This window comes from Lactuca serriola, chromosome 4 (assembly GCF_051521515.1).
Source record: "Lactuca serriola cultivar US96UC23 chromosome 4, Lser_US96UC23_V15, whole genome shotgun sequence".
Taxonomy (NCBI): domain Eukaryota; kingdom Viridiplantae; phylum Streptophyta; class Magnoliopsida; order Asterales; family Asteraceae; genus Lactuca; species Lactuca serriola.
The window spans coordinates 98969411-98988123 of record NC_136411.1 but is presented as its reverse complement, the minus strand read 5'-3'; the positions used below and the strand labels follow the sequence as shown (position 1 = coordinate 98988123).

The following is an 18713-nucleotide window of genomic DNA, read 5'->3' as shown; positions in this document are numbered from 1 at the left end:
GCTAATCATGGAGTTAGATATTGACGGGTCTTTTTTTTTTTAATTATTATTTTTTCTTATCTCTTGCCAAAATATATTTCGCCCATCCTAATTAAGTGTCATTATATAAATGTATGATGCTAACTCGACAGAAAGTACAATTGCTTTTAAGTAATTAAACTCACATTATCCTACTTGATGTATTTTTACAAATAAATGATACTTAATGTAAAATAAAACAAATGACCAATTGGTTTTTGTTAATGAAACTAGATGTACAATGACTTTATTTTATATTTAATAAATTTATTCAAAGTTGTTTAATAAATGTTATATTCTATATATAAAACAACTGTTATGAATTTGTTATTTAAGTTCTAGAATACAATCTTATTGCGTACACATTAGACAACAAATTTACTCACAAGGATCATAACAGACGTAAATTTCATCATAAAAATCTTTTAAAAAATAATTGTTATACTTACAATACGTGGATAGATAATCACATACAAGAAATATTTGGTGTATAAATGGGAAGAGTGTTTACAAAAGAGGTTTCCATTTTTACATTTTCAAATAAATATAAATAAATAAGAAAAATAATTAATAGAAAAAAAGAAAAAAAAAAATTAAAGAGAGCGTTTACCAGCTACCGGAAGCTGATGGGGAAGGAGTCAAAAGTCCACAATTGAGATCTGTAAACGTGGTCGTCAGCTTTGCCAAAGACTTGCTCTCTTTTGGGTCCCACAGAGACACACAGTCACACACTCTAAATAAGAAAACGAAAAAGTCAAACTTTTGGTCTTTAACCTTCTCTTGTTTTCTTTATTTATATCCTTCTTCCTTCCACCATTCAAACACTTGCAGAAACCAATTACATTCACATAAACACGTACCCTTTATCTCTCTCTGGAATTCACCTTTTGTTTCTTGATTTTATATGGGCAAAGCTGGATGGGGATTAACCCTGGATACTTCTGAGCCTCTTGAATTGTTATCTCCACGTTGGAATTTTCCGGTGAAGCCTGCCATGTTTTCCGGCGTGTCTCCGAAGATGACCGATGAGAAGAATTCTAATCGGAAAGTCTTGAGTGAGGTCGACTTCTTCTCTACGTCCAAGTCAAATGATGATCAGATTGTTGTCAAGAAAGAGAATATTTCTCATGCGACTGAATTAGATGTAAACGTAAGTGTAAATTCTTTGATCGATCTATTTGTTTGTATTCATGAAAAGCTTCCATTATATAACATATATAAGTTTTATTGAAATCTTTGATCTAATTATGTAACTTTGATTCGTGATTATAGACAGGTTTGCATCTGCATACGACTAATAGTGATCAATCATCTGTGGATGATGGAGTTTCATCATCCGGTGATGATAAACAAGCTAAGAACAAGGTATGGATCACCAAATGAATTGAGATCTTAAAAAAAATATATTTTTTTCTACATATTCTCTCTAATTTAATTTTCTTGAATTGACTTTCAGTTAACAATATTACAAGTTGAGCTAGAGAAAATGAACACGGAGAATCAAAGGTTAAGAGGGATGTTATCACAAGTTAGCAATAACTACACGGCTTTGCAAATGCATATCGCAAACGAAATACAAAAACAACAAAATTCATCAAAACAAATCGTTCTTCAAGATCAAAAACCAGTTCCTCAACAACTCAATCATTTACCTCCAACTTCTCATGATTCTTCATCATCAGAAGAAAGAACTCAATCAGGCTCCACTTTGAACGCAATCGAATTATCAAAAAATGGAAAGAGAACAGGTCGAGAGAACACCCCAGATTCAGACACTTGGGTTTCTAACAAGATCCCTAAATTGAACACCACCAAGAACATCGAGCAAGCTAATGACCCCACCATGCGAAAAGCTCGTGTATCCGTACGAGCTCGATCAGAAGCACCTATGGTAATAATTAGATCCAAATTTATATTCTTTTCGGAATTAGGGTTTCCTTTCAATGTTTTTGAACCCTGAACCCATTTCAATGAGATTCTCTAATGTTTTCAAGTTTTTGAATTTTCATGATAATTAATCAAGTTCTTAATGATATCATTCTAGATCACCGATGGTTGTCAATGGAGAAAGTACGGACAAAAAATGGCGAAAGGGAACCCATGTCCACGTGCATACTATCGTTGTACAATGGCGGTTGGTTGTCCGGTGAGAAAGCAAGTTCAAAGATGTGTTGACGATCAGACGATTTTAATAACCACCTATGAAGGCACCCACAACCACCCTCTACCACCAGCAGCGTTGGCCATGGCCTCCACCACATCGGCGGCAGCTAGCATGTTACTTTCCGGTTCAATATCTAGTGCCGATGGTTTGATGAATCAAAATGTGTTAGCTCGATCGATTCTACCAAATGCATCAAGTATAGCGACCATATCTGCATCTGCACCATTTCCAACCATTACTTTAGACCTAACACATAACCCGAATCAATACCAAAGAATTAATAATTCGAATCAATTTCAAGTTCCACACCATATGTCATCGCAAAATTTCCAACCAGGAATGGCAATTCCGTTACAATCGATCCCTGGAAATGGTGATGTTGGGGTTTATAACCAATCAAGATTCTCTGGTCTTCAGTTATCGCATGATATGGAGTCTAATCAACTACGAGCTCACCATGTGACACCACCACAATTCAAGGGACAAGTGAACACATCGTTTAGTGATTCTCTTAGTGCTGCTACTGCAGCCATCACCGCCGATCCAAACTTCACGGCTGCTCTAGCGGCGGCAATCTCCTCTATCATGAGTGGTGGCAATACCACTACCACCACTACTACATCGCACACCACCACCAACAATCACAAGGATAGCAATCACTATGGGAATTGAACATTGCATAGTTGAAAAAAAAATTCTTTTCTTCTTTTAGTTACAATTTTTTCGGGATATGTACAAGTACTTATTAATGTTAATTACCCTTTTTTATGATTTTGTAATAACGTTATTGTTTTACTTTTTCCACGTAAAAACATTAATATTTATCGTTTATATATTCATGCATTTATGTAAAACAATGCACGAATGGAAATTGATCAGGAATATATATAAAGAAAAGCTAGATCTCATCAAAACAAAACATCTTATTTATGGACTGCATAATAAGTAATGTGATAGGTCATAGGTGAATAACACTACTTTGCTACATGCATGGATGTTTATAAATAGTATTGAAGTGAAAGTTCACAAGTTAGGTTTTTAATGAAGTTCGAGTTTTGAGATCATCTTTCTTTTTCTTCTCATGCATTTTTACAAATTATTTTTGGTAAGTTAGCTATGTGAATGGTTGGTCAGTGACGGTCAGAAATGTCGCTCAACTTATTTTAAATGACACCAAGTTGGAATTAAAAGTGTTATTCGTAATTGGATAACTAATGTTTGGACTTGGAAAAAGGGACTTGTTATAGGAGAAATAAAAGGTCCCTTTTCTTCATTGATTGTATAGGCCAAAGTTGAAGGACCCCAAGTTGAAAAACACCACAAGAAACAAAAACGACTTGGAAGAAGTTCAATGGTCACATGTTCTTTTTACGAAAAACAAAAGGTTTAAAGATATGGGAGTCAACAACTTCGGCCAAATTGGTTGGTTGGTTCGTTTGACACGTAATTAGTTGTTTTCGTCTATTTACAGCTCATATATATATATATATATATATATATATATATATATATATATATATATATATATATATATATATATATATCCGATAGTAATCCAAAATTTGGTAGGAACCGCGATAACTGTTCTATAGCAAGTATTTTGTCAAGGACACATCAAACTCATTTACTTGGTCGTGACGCGTTCGCACACTACACATGTGCATGAAACGTAATACGGACCGGAGGGAATAATAATGTGTGATAAACGTCCATGGAACATCATTTAAATTAGTTTTTTTCTCTTTCATTTATTTTGTTTTTTTTGTTTTATTATTATTATTTTTTTGTTTTTTATTAAGAAAAATCAAAATTTTTAAATAGATGTATGCTCGGTTTTAATGTTTTTAATTTTTTTTTTTATTATTTTTGTTTTTTTAGAGTAAATTACATGATTTGTCCCCAGTCCAAATGCTAAATTGCACGTTCAGTCCTTATTTTCAAAAACTAAGTCGGATCATCTCTTATTTAATTAAACTTTGTACGTTTCATCACTCATTAGTTTAAATTTATACGATTAATCCTTTGCGAGACATAAAATGATTATAATGCCATTTGCAATTTTATTTTTAATTTATTTTTATCATTTTTTATTATTTTTAATTATTAAAAATATTTAAATAAAATTATAGGTCCACCTAATCTCTCTATGTCTCTCTCTCTCTCTCTCCCTCTCTTTCTTTCTTTCTTTTCTCTCTTTCTCTCTCTCTCTCTCTCTCTCTCTCTCTCTTTCGCTCTCTCTTTCTCTTTCTCTCTCTCTCTCTTATTGAAGAACACTTAACCACCACCAAGATCACCAGAAATCTGAGCCGCCATCGGAAAATCTACCCTCATTTCACTCCACTCCACTCCCTGGTTCAAAGCTCAAGACCACCACCCTCCGTCCATCGAGGCACCCATTTCACCTCCTCCTTATGATACATGTGCCGGAAAAGAACCACAAACCACCACCTACTTCACATCGCCACCCTCTTGTACAGACACTAGCCAAAAACTAATCATGAACCTCCATTAACCACCTAACCAGCAACATCACCTCCAACAACCTCCTCCGTAAAACCCACCTATGATCACTTCAAACACCACTTGTAGAATCTCGACCCACCATCATCACCACCAAAATACCACCTTCGTATACCACCACCCTCTAAAGTGATACTCCATACCTCGCAGGTACATCTATAGCAAATGAATAATACCATTTTCCAACCACTATAACTACCAGATGTAATCGCAATCTCTGGTGACAGAGTTGTAGACAATTTCAGGATATGGAGGATCGTCATCATTACAGCCTTCGGTGGAACCACCAACGCCGCCTCATCACTACAGTCTCCAGTGGAACCACCAACTCTGCAATCACCATCACCATTGTCTCTTGTTCGATAATTTATTACACCATAACCTGCAATTCATTGTCTCACTTCACTTCACTGAGATAAATAAAGTCCAAATTAAAGAGGTAGTTCTCTAATCTTGATCTGTAGTGAACTAGAATCGAGAAAGAGAGGGTTGGGATTAACTTCAGGCGGTCTGCTTTAAAATGTAGAGCAATCATGGACATGGCTTCAACTCCCAAATGAGAAGCAAACTCGAAGAAGATGATCATGTCTTCGAAATGTACCGCCATCGTCGAACCATCTAGTGTTCACCATCAACTGAATCATCGTCGCTTGCACCTCTCTGTACCTCAGATTCTCGTATTTCAAACGGAGATGCATGTGGGTCTAGGGTTTTGAACGGGGATGGAGGCAAATGACAAAGAGGGAAAGGAATGGGCAGAAGGAAATCAAGGAAGGAGTTAGGGTATTCTTGGGTAGTGATTTTTTTCTTTTTGTTTTTTTAATCTAAAAATTATAAATTAACAAAAGAAAATTTAAAAAAGAAATTATTAAGGGCAAAATAGTCATTTCATGTCCATAGGGACAACCCGAGTGAAAAAAGATAATACAGGGACGTTTCAAGTTAATTTTTGAAAATAGGGACAGAACGTGCAGTTTAACATTTGGACCAGGGACGAATTGTGTGATTTACTTTTTTTTAATATCTTTACTACATACTTGAAGATAGTAGGGATTTTTTTGATTTTTTTTATCTTTTTGATTTTTTAAACTAAATATAAGTTTGAGTTTTTAATGTTTAACAATTATAAAATTTTAAATAAGAAGAATATTAATGATCATAATATTTTCTGTTTATACATTTTTTGAATCATATTATTTTTGGATCATAAAATCAACAATCTTTTTGTATGGAGTTTCTAATCTACCTTTCAACCACTCACACAACTCTTTAAACCATTCTAATAAAAATCTATCATTGTGAACTATATATATCTCAATGTTAATCAATTGGTGTCATAAGAACCATTAAGTACCATAAGTTAAAAAACTATTGAGTGATAGTTGTTAATTAGATGCTAGTGAAAAGTTATGTAGGTTTTAATAGATATTATGGAATCATTATTAGAAAGAAATATGAAAAGACATAGAAGTTTTAAATGATTATTGTGATAGAAAAAATGTCTCTAAGTATTGTATAGTATGATATATACACATATATATATATATATATATATATATATATATATATATATATCATACATACTTATAAACCTAGCATTTTTTCTTGAATCTCATGCATTTGAAACCCCCATTCTTTTTTTCTTTCACCACATTCATTTGAAACTCCCATGACTTTTCAATTTCTTTATAATAATAATTATAATTTGGTAATTAGGTTAAATAAATATCAAATCTAAAGTGTATTCATATATAAACTAAATTTCAATATTAAAATAATATCTTTAATTCTACTTATAAAATTATGCTTTTTAACTTTTAACATATTATACTTAATTTATTAGTTTTAATATATTGTTGGATGTAAACCATTATCATTTTAAAGGTATAATTTTTGAACAATTTGTATAAAATACTTAAATTATTAATTAAAATATAACATTATAGGCTCAACTTAAATATAAATTTTATTTAACTTAAACAACCCAAAGATTATTTTATAAATAGTTAAAAATGATAAATTATAGTGTATTTCTAATAATGATTGTAAGTTGGTTAATAATGTTAAATAGATATCAAAGCTAAAGTGTAATCATAAATAGAGTAAATTTCAATTTTAAAATAATATCTTTACTTCTATTTATAAAATTATGTCTTTAAATTTTAACATATTATACTTAATTTATTAGATTTAAAATGTTGTTGCATGTAAACCATTATCATTTTAAAGTTGTAATTTTTGAACAGTTTAGACAAAATACTTAAATTGTTAATTTAAATATAACATTACAGTGTCAACTTAAATATAATGTTCAGTTCCACTAAAAAAACCAAATAATATTTTGTAAATAGTTAGAAGTGATAAATTATAGTGATAAATGCAAAAACTAAATTGTAATATTAGTTTAGCTAAAATATTTCCTAAATATATTTATATAATCGTTAAAACTTTTCAAATAAGTAGCTTAAAATAACTTATAATAACAATAGTTAAAAATAACTCTATATAAATGATTATATTGTTACCTTTAAAATCAAAAAATAATGTTTGATGTTTTAAATAATTATAATAATAGAAATTAAAACATCAAGCAAATAAATTTTAAAAAATTAGTTAAAAATAACAACTATAAATAATATTAAACCATATATAATATTTAATTTTATTGATGTGTAACTCGCGAGTAGAAGTCATTCAAACGATTGAGATTATAACGCTATAATAGATTTATATATTATCATATAATTGAAAATAATCAATATATTATATCAAATTAATATACGAATTATTATATCAAATTTAACAACAACGTTAGTGTTATATATATTTTAAAAAATATATATTTGTAAAGACTTCAACTATATAGGTGTTTCTGCGCATTACAATGTCAACTCAAATATAAATTTCAGATCCATTTAAAAAAACTAAAGAATATTTTGTAAATAGTTAAAAGTGATAAATTGTAGTGATAAAAGCAAAAACTAAATTGTAATTTCAATTTAACTAAAATATTTCTTAAATATATTTTTATAATCGTTAAAAGTTTCCAAATAAGTAGCTTAAAATAACTTACAATAACAATAGTTAAAAACAACTCTATATAAATGATTATATTGTTAGCTTTAAAATAAAAAACATTGTTTGATGTTTTAAATAATTATAATGATAGAAATTAAAACATTAAGCAAATAAATTTTAAAAAATTAATTAACAATAAAAACAACTATAAATAACATCAAATCATATATTATATTTAATTTTATTCATGTGTAAGTCGTGGGTAGAAGTCACTCAAACGATTGAGATTATGAAATTATAATAAATGTATATATGATCATATAATTCAAAATAATCAATATATTATATCAATTTAGTATATGCAAATTATTATATCAAATTTAACAACAACGTTATTGTTATATTCAAAAAATCATATATTTGTAAAGACTTCCACTATATAGGTATTTCTGCGCAACGCGCGGGCATTCACCTAATATATATATATATATATATATATATATATATATATATATATATATATATATATATATATATATATATATAGGGTTAGGATTAAATATGAATTACAGTTATTGTGTGAATGTATGACTAGATTTGGACCGTCGGATTATAATTCTTAATGAATAAGATTGATGTGGTATACCGTAGTTACCGTGTCATACATCACATAGTAACATTGCTTTATACTTGTTCCTGAGGGCATTATAGACATTCTTATTCAGCACAAAGTAAGGAAGTTGTTATTATTTAGGGATTTATATTTTTAATAATTTCATATAAGCTAACAATTTTTTTTTTAAATAAAAGCACTTTAAGATCATTGAACGTGTCCTTTCATTCTTAAAAGAATATGAATGTAATCAAATGATTGTTTGAGAATTAATATTCTTAAAGAATATGCATGCATATTTGTTAATAATAGTAATTTGCATCAAAGTAACAATTATTATTATTGCAAAGTTGACATATTCTTAAGAGAATAATATAAAAAATAAAAAAAAAATAGAATTTGACAAAGCATTCTATGAAAATATGAACACTATTTCTATTCTTTATATTTATATACATATCACATTCTTCAAGCATGTGTATGGTTATGCTTATTTTGGAAGAATATATCTTTGGTTATATTTATTCTAATAACCATGTTATCACATCTAAGGTTCTTCAAGAATGAATGTACAAAAATCAAATTATTATGCTTCAAGAATGAATTTTAAATCATACCAATTTCATATTTTCATTTTCAGAAATAATATTATATAAAGGTTATCAACATCTATCATTCTATTAGTTTCAAAAACCAAATACATTAAATAAAACAAAAACAAACAAAATTACTGTTTTCAAAACACAAGTTTTATTCCCCTTGAATTTTTATTTGTTGTTCTTCTTGTTTAAACAATTCTTTCAATGACAGTTGTTATAGAGGTTCTGCTTGTAAATCTATTGATGCTTGTTGTGGTGTTTCTTGTGTTACATCTGCAACTACAAAAGTAAAACAAAGTAGTTAAGAATCCATTTTTATATATCTTATTGTATAATCAATTTCATAAATCTGTATTCTACAATTGATATTAAACATAAATAAGCATGGAACCAGTTTTCATAATCCACTGTTATATTATACAAAAGTAAGCATGCTTTAAGCATGTGTTTTTTTATTATATGAATATTGATTATTACATATATATACCATTCTTTAAGAATGAAACTTTATAATAAACCAATTTGGTTCACTCTTAAATAATATGACACTTAAGCAATTCAAAACCAAATATATAATCAACCACAAATGTCAGATTAAAAAAACCATACTTAATCCTTAGTCAATCATTTCTCTGTTAAATACCAATAAAGCAAACACCTAGGAATAACTCTTTTATGTCACACCTTCATCATATTAACAAGAAAATCCAAGATTCTTGAAATTGACACAGTTAAAACAAACACCTAATCAAGCTCCAAGCTTTTCTTTATTGGAATAAAAAAAAAGATATTAAAAGTGAAGTAGGAGACATTAGAATAACTATGGTTTTAGGGCTTTTCTATGGAACAATACAGTAAAAAAACTCAAGGTTTAATCGATTAGATTTTGGATTCATCGTAGATGAAGATGGGAGAAAGAAAGAAGATGAATAAAATCGTATGTAAAAAACATACCTAGAGAATGTAGGATGGTGACCAAAACAGAAGGTGCTAATGGCGGACCTTTACTGGTGGTGAAGATTGCTTTCTGGAGGTTATCTGTTAGGAAATAGACGTATCTCTGGTCATTGGAGTTGGAGACGAAGAGGTTTGAAACATCAGCGATAGTGATGAGGACGAAGACGAGATGGAAAGACTATGATGAGTAATATGCATGAATCAATTTACCGCAATTGAACCTCCAAAATTAGGCTTATTTTATATTTGGTAGTTTTGAAATCAAATCCCTTTTTAATCTCAATTAACGTAAATATAGGATCACTATTTAAAATTAATTAATTAATTCATATGTCAAATTACCATCGTACCCTTATCAAATGATTGGGTGAGAACGAGTCATAAGTTCACACAATAATTATAGAATATATATGAACCTAACTCTCTCTCTCTCTCTCTGTGTGTGTGTGTGTGTATATATATATATATATATATATATATATATATATATATACTTATTGATTTGAAACTCTAACTTTTCAACTTTCAACTAATTAATCATTACAATTAAGGAGTTTTTAAGTTATATATTAATTTTCAACTAATTAGTTACTACAAATCAAGAGTTTTCTCATTAATGATACTTAATTATACTTATTATAGATGGTTTACATATCTAGATCATATTGCTAGAGTTTGTAGATTAATATGGAGAGAAAAATGATTAAGAATATACAAACCTTCATTTTGGATTCGTGTTTTTTATAGAACAAGAAAGAAGCACTCATGATTTTCAAAGATTTTAACTTGTATAAGTTAACACAATTATTAGTATTTTTTACTTATTGTACAAATAAAGAACATGATTTGGGCCATAGTAGAAAGTGATGATAAGACTATGATTTGGCCCATAGCATTCACTTGGGGTTGAGATAGATCTGTTATGTTATGTATGGTATGAGGTATTTTGGGGAACTCCATAAGCTTTGTGCTCACGGTTTTGTGGTTTAAATGTTTCTGGTATGTCTGGTTCCAAAGGGAAGGGTCCGACATGACCGCTCAGCATCCCCTGAAAATTGTTCCACACTTTTTACTTGATTTACTCTGATGTTTGAGAATATTTTTTACATTTCTTGGTGTTGGAAACAATCAGTTGTTCGCTTTTGGGTGTTTTAAAAAATAAAAATTTTACTAGTATATGGGGACGTTTCACATACAGCTGAAGAGGATCCTTTTAGTGATTGTAAACGTCCACATACTCCAAAGGGTACATGTCATCTATTTGTTTAACTATTATCTAATATCAATTGTTGTTAATTCTAGTATTCACTATGTTTTGGGTATTTTGTGTATTGTATTATTCAGTAATAATATTATTGATAAATCATCTAGTAGTAACCAATATCAATCTCCTGGTGGCCATATTCATTGGATACCCTAATTCCAGATGGTAAGACCTATTTTGTGGGCTACATATCCATCTTATGAACATCTCAAGGCTAAGTATTATTATTACATGGTTGAAAGTGGTTTTAATGTTAGGAAATCAACTCTGAAGAATATCAATGGTTACACAACATTGATATATTTTGTATGTAATCATCAAAGGGATCCAAACACTGCTCTGTTGATACTTTGGGTTCTAACAATATGTCAAAAAAAAGAGTTAATATGCATCATTATAGATGTCATGTTGGTATTAAGTGTAGAATCATAATCGATCCAACATAATTTAAACTTTATGATGTAGATAAGAGACATGATCATCAACTTTACACGAGGGAGAATATTCATTTGTATCTCACTAAACAAATTTGATTATATATACAAACAAATTCCATATTTAAGATGTCAAGTCAGAATATAAGTGTATCATAGCATGTAGGCTAGTTGATGGATTATATTGAGGTTACAATTACCATTATGGTTATGTCAATGATTTCAAAAAATTTGCATGTGACTTGCATTATCATATTGGTGGCACTGATGCAAAATATCTAATTGATAATATGAAAGATAAAATGAAGCATGTTAGTAACTTTTATTTTGAGTATAAAACTAATGTCAAGAGGCTGGAAGCTATATTTTTGGGGGATAAAACTTGAAAGCTACATTATAAAGAGTTTGGTGACATTCTTTCATTTGATCCTACTTTCAAAACGGATATGCAATGTTATTTGATTGAGTTATTTTATACTCTCTTTACACATTTTTCATAATTTTGTCTATTGTGTATGTTTTATGTATGATATTTTGTTTGTTCCATTTACGGGGGACTGATAATCATAAGAGATATGTTACTTTTGGAGTTGGACTTTTAATTCATGAGGATATGGAATATTATGTGTGATTATTAGAATCTTTAAGTTGAGCTTTTAAGAAACATGTTTTAGTGTTACCATATTAGGATGCAACGATGAAGAAAGCGATTGAAAATGTATTTGATTAGTCCAATCATCGTCTATATATATGGCATGTTACATCGAAGCAACAAAATAAGGTATTAAATTACCATTTTTCTGTTTGATCTATGTATATAAATGAATGTTTTCTTATATGAATCACATTTTATGTTACATAATTCTATTTAGAATTTTTAAAAAATATTTAACCTTAATTTTTAATTATTTAGGTATGTTGGGATGATATAACAGTGCTAAATTTAAGAGGAAATTCAATTCCCTTATATAGAACTCCAAGCTTGATCAAGTTCATCTTGAGGGAGGATATGATGAAACATGTTCATTAACGAATTAAAGTTGAAGGATAACAAATGGTTATTCATATGTTTTAATTAAGACACTTTCATATTCATGTATATTTTGAACACATAGCAATGGCAGGATTAATGTGAACAACTTCATGTTATGAGAGTTCAATTGCTCCATTCCAAACTTATAATATTGATGGTAGTAATTTGGTCAATTTCAAGATTGCTTTTAAAGGGGCTATGGAAAAGCAGATACACAACCAAAGTGTATTTGATCTTAAGGACAATGATAAGTATCGTAGGATGTCTTCACATTTGAGTATTGGAGTCAATGCATATAAGCACTATACACATTCTATTTCGTTTGGTACAGAAGAAAATTAAACATTCAGTCATATCTTGTTTTCAAATCAGCAAAAATGTTGAAAATTTGTTTGATGTTGTTACCATTGTTTAGGAGAAGAATAAACTGAACCTGTATAATACTTTTAATCAAAATGAAGAGGAGGATGATGTCGATGATGATTTTGATAATATATTACATCACAAACAATATCATATATTCTTATTTTAAATGTTTAAACTACACATTTTATTAAACTTTCAATATAAAATTAATAGGACCGAGCATGAATTCTGTTGTAGTTGCATGACATTTGAGCATGTTGGTATATTATACCAGCATATATTTTGTGTATTTAGGTCCTACAAAATCAATGATATTCATGTCAAGTATGTGTTGAGATGTTAGAGAAAAGGTATCATTTGAATTGAGATGTTGTGAAAAACACTTCGATATGGTGTCAATGATGATGGTGTTGGTACGATTGCAATTGATGTTTTCTTATTTGTTGACAAATTATTGTCTTTGTTAAGTGCTGAAAAAAAAATACAAGAGTATTTGGTTTGGATTAAAGATTTGGAGATGACGTTCATTTATGAAGATGGATTCAACAAAGAAAATGACAAATCATCTTAATGTGGTAGGTTTCTTGGTATAACCACGCCATTAGTTGTTACAGTGGACTATTTCAAAATCCGGATAAAAAAACATTTTACTTCGTAATTTCAAGAAAAAGTTCGAAACACAATGAACAATTCCAAAAATTTAAGAAAATAATTTATTTTTTTATTGAAACATATCAAAAAGTTTAAAGCAAATGAGAAGTAGATACATATAGAGTCTTAAAAGTAACATTTTAATTGTAAAATGAGTGATATTAGACGTATAAAATATTCTGAAATATCAAGAACAATTCTGAAATCTGAAGAACAATTAAGAAATTTGGAAGAAAAAAAAGATGTTTAGTTTTTTATTGATTTTTTTAAACTAAAATTTTAATATAAAAAGCCATTAGCAAGTTGCTAGGGCCAAATAGATACAACAGATATATAGAATTGAGTTTTGTAACCATAATGACCAAGTAATTCTAGCTTTTCTATGTCTATTAGACAACAAATCAAACAAGCTAACTAAAACTTTCTCAAATACTAGATTCTGATAGAAAAACAACATTATTTATGTATCTCCATAATATTCATAAAGCCAATAGTATAACCACCTCAAAGGCTTCCCTCTTCACATTTATAATACATATTGTTTCCACCCATGACACTAGCTCAACAATATTAACATGAGAATGAAAACTAAGATCTACCCACATAGCAATTCACATCTATGATGGAATCACCACATCAGAAAACAAAAACACATAATTTACATCTTCTTGTTGAAGATCACAAGAAGAACATAAACTACAAGACATTAACATGTCTAGCTACCAAATTTTTCTTAGTTGGAATTCTATATTACTAAACATGTCACATAAGAACATTGATTTTATAGTGATATACTTACACCTTGTGCTACACATTCACATAGGAACTTCCAATAATCAATAAAGTACCTAATACTACTAACAAGGAACTCACAATTTAGGTCTAGTTCCCAAACCATGTATCCATGTCATCCCAAAATTTTCTTATTGAAATGTATAAAAAAAACTTAAGGATCTATACTAAATGAGAAGTAGATAAGATAGTAAGATACAATGGCTTAAAATATAACATTTGATTTAAAAATGAGTAATATTAGACATTTCAAATTGGTCATTTTGAATACGTGTATAATGAGATTTTTTAAAAGTATTTGATATAAATGAAAGGGATATATATATATACATATATATATATATATATATATATATATATATATATATATATATATACCTCTTCTAATAAACGAAACATTAATATGCCGCCCGTCTATTTTCTAGTATCATTATTTGCCACATGGCACACTTCTAAGGCATCTTATTATATCCATATCAATTAAATCCACTTATTTTGAATCAATTGTCGTTCAAACTTTAAAACAAAAATCTTTACCCTAATTTGAAAATTGTTATCTATGTCATAATGATTGTCTTTAATATTTCTTGATAACAAAATTAAATAATAAAAAATTTAATATTAGAGTTTTTGTGTGTAATGTATGGTTCTGTTTTTCGCATATGTACCAGAATTATAAGAGTTTTATTACATAAAAAATTAATATAGTAATTTCGGATAACTAGTTGGTGATTTTAGTGTCACCATGTAATTTTATGTAACTAGAACTAACATGTGAGCTAAAGGGCTTAATAATTTGTACTCTAATATATGTACGGGTTTGTGCGGAGTGCACGCATATATAAGATAAAATTATAAGCCGGTTCGACGATAAGTCGGGGGTTCGGGGGCAGCGCCCCTGGGTCCGGGGTTTCCAAAGGGTCGGCACTCCTTTGGCGGGGTCTAGGGGCATCGCCCCTAGCGGGGTCCAAGGGGCAGAGCCCTGGGCGGGGTAGAGGGGCAGTGCCCCAAAACCTCTCTGAATTTTACATATGGGAACATAGTGAGAAATTTAGATTCTTAAGGGTGATTATGATAAAACTAACGAAACTCATAAGTTTTGGAAACCCTAAATCCTCATTAAAATTCAGATTACCCTAACTTGCTTGCAAAACAATTGATGACGGTCCAACCCTAATGAAACTCTAATCTCGTTTACTATATATAAACGAATTTTCCTTTTAGAAGAGACACACGAAAATTAGCTCTCGTTTTTCTTTAAACACTCACATAATCTTTCTAGCAATTTGGCTTACGATTTCTATGCCTAGAATCGTAAGTGTCCTCTTGGATTATATTGGACTGAATTTCTTGTAACTCAAGCATATGATAGAAATATCAGTTCGGAAATTGTTCACACGATCCATGTTGGTATCCAGATCTCCAACGCAAATTCTACTTGTTCTAACAACTAACTTGCAATCTGTGATATATATCCAAATTTTCATTAAACATAGAATACTTTATGGTATTAGTTAATAGAATAAGTTAATAATTTAAAAATCATAATTAAACATTGATATTTTAAAAGCATTAATAATAAAAAAATAAGTAAATTTATAAAAGATATGTTTCAAAATATTATACCTCACAAAATCCCAACAACCTATAATTAAATTTTCGTAAAAAAGTTGTCTTTTTTGAAGTTTAATTTCGATAGCGAGCTGATCTGTACATAACAATTGATGCTTTAAAATGTGGTATTGTACAACTATATAATACATGAATTGTTGTGTATGACAAAAAACTTTTGTGTACGAATCACTTCACATTTATATATATATATATATATATATATATATATATATATATATATATATATATCCTCAAAATAATCTTTATTTTACTATTTTAAATTTATGTATTTCGTGTTTTTTTAAGCATATAAATCTTATTAGTGTTTAAAGTTTAAACAACTAACTTTATTTTAAAATATATAATGTTTGTCTTTTAACACTTTCAAAGAATAAAATTCAATTCAAATTCAAAATGAAATAATTTTGCGAGAACTGATTTTTAAACACGACAGACAATTATATGTTATTTTATTATTAGTATAATATAGAAAAAGATTAAAGTTACTGATTTTAAACAAAATTGGTAATTTGACCAATAAAACTTCAATGTTATATACAAAAAAGTTTTTAAAAATCTATTTTAAAATATTATGTTTATTTTACTTATTATATTAATTTAGGAATAGTTACAATCCAAAATACATTGCAACTTTTGTTGAAATTTTTTTTTTGTCTATACAATAATTTTAAACATACCGACCCAATTTCCACATAAAATAAACTAATGTATTATATATTTTGATCCATGATGCTTCGTTCCTACAAAATAGGTTATTTCGGTAAAAAAATAAATAAATAATTGGTGAAATCTCTTTATTCTAAACTTAAAAGTGATCCTTTTTGTTAATAACCCTAATCTCAAACTATTATCGGAGGGCGACATAATGTGATTAATTCGTTCATTATGATGTATCGTTTTGACATATAACGACCTTAGCTAGAGGTGGGGCGCTACCCCATTAGAAATTAAAATACATAAGATGTTGATGTCTTCGTATTCAAACGTAGAGCCAATAGAAATTAACAAATATGTGTTTAAAGTATTAGGTATTTACGTCATGATGCTTTCTTTGTGTGCCCTGAACAGAAGATAACTCAAACCCACAAAGTAAAATGTCATTTAGTTTATCAACTTCAAACGGGAGAAAATATCAGATTCAACATGATACATTAAAAATTAAAAGTAGGGAAATTTCATATATATCCTCTAAACTTTAAGTATTACGTTAATATTCTTATAAACTTTAAAATTACGTAGATATCCATCTAAACTATACAAATTGCATTTACATTCAAAATCATTTTTTAATTAGGATTATATTAAAGAACTTCACTAAGTTTTGAAATTATATATGAGTTTGTCAAAATACCCTTTACAAATTAAATCCATAGATTCTGAAAAAAAAATATTCCTTGCTAGATTACGTATATCTCTTTAATCAGTTATGGCGCCGCCTTCAATGTGCGTCTATCGTCTTCTTCATCATGTATCTCGTCTCTATGAATGCAATCAGTTCGCATCTTCTTACTCTGAAGAGAACATGTAATGTCGTATCTTGTTACAATCATGTGTAAATTGTAATAGCAAAAACCTAAATCACAATAATTTATTTACCTATATTAAAAGCATAATAAGTGCAAAGATAACCTTTACAACTTCTATCAATTAGGTTAGACACCAATCACCACTGGACTCGATATTTATATAGATTTTCAACAAATTACATTGTCTAAATTAATCATGCTTAATTTGCGTTTCATGTTTTTTTATTACATAGATTAGATTAGGAAGAGGGTCACCACTAGAAGCAACTAGAAGTTACCCATTCTTGTGTACGGACGTAGGATCTGATAAGGCTATGATATTAACGTAAATTTGGTCATAATGTTTAATGTCCAGACATGTTACTTAACTTTAATATACACTATCATTAAACATTGAAACTTTTGCAAATATTGTTAATATCTTGAATTGCTCAAATGTTAATTTTCTAAATACAAAATAATCACAATTTTTTTTCAAAGATCCAAAAACAATAAACTTCTAATGAACTTTACACATATACACTAAAATCAGTTCTAAACTAACGATTTGAATTTGATCCAAATTGATTTGGCCAGAGCAATCACTTCAGTGTGCTAATATTATTCAACAAGTTCAGATACTTCTCTATCTAATAACGAGTGCCCAAAGAACTTCCTCTCTTCTTCTACCTAGGGCGATGTGACTGCATGTTGCAACGAAGCCACCGTGACTGTCCACTCACTAAGAAGAACGACGTTGCAGGGAATAAAGGGAGAAAAACAAAAGCCATGGTAGGATAAAAAAGAGGAAGTAAAAGAAAACGATTTGAAGCTTTTCAAATCCCTAATCCTAATTAAATGGTTTAATCTAAATTTTGTATTTAGAAGGGTATTTTTGTAACACCATTTGTGATTTGGAATTTTAAATAACTTTTTTAATATTATATTAGTTTAATTTTAATTAAAATGTAAGTTTGGATATAGGTAAATATTAAAGTTTTATAATGACGTATACGCAATTTTTAAATTTTATAAGAGTATTGACGTAATACTTAAAGTTTAGAATGATATATATAAAATTTCCCCTTAAAATCTTATACTCCATTTAGTCCCGATATCTTTTTATCGTACTTTACGTTTTTTT

General features: G+C 29.0%; 1 protein-coding gene across 1 annotated transcript; it reads left to right on the top strand.

Moving 5' to 3' along the window:
* The first annotated feature begins 826 nt into the window (after window positions 1-826).
* Window positions 827-2950, top strand: LOC145102174 (WRKY transcription factor 6-like). Its single transcript, XM_079039551.1, has 4 exons — window positions 827-1168; window positions 1291-1383; window positions 1475-1909; window positions 2063-2950. Exons 1-4 carry the CDS (start codon window positions 923-925, stop codon window positions 2852-2854), a joined length of 1566 nt encoding a protein of 521 aa, XP_078895677.1. The 5' UTR covers window positions 827-922; the 3' UTR covers window positions 2855-2950.
* Window positions 2951-18713: the final 15763 nt, after the last annotated feature.

Coding starts and splice junctions, on each gene's coding strand:
- LOC145102174 (XM_079039551.1), top strand. CDS start 923: ATGGGCAAAGCTGGATGGGGATTAACCCTGGATACTTCTGAGCCTCTT. Junction 1,169..1,290: donor CGACTGAATTAGATGTAAAC/GTAAGTGTAAAT, acceptor TCGTGATTATAG/ACAGGTTTGCATCTGCATAC. Junction 1,910..2,062: donor CTCGATCAGAAGCACCTATG/GTAATAATTAGA, acceptor ATATCATTCTAG/ATCACCGATGGTTGTCAATG.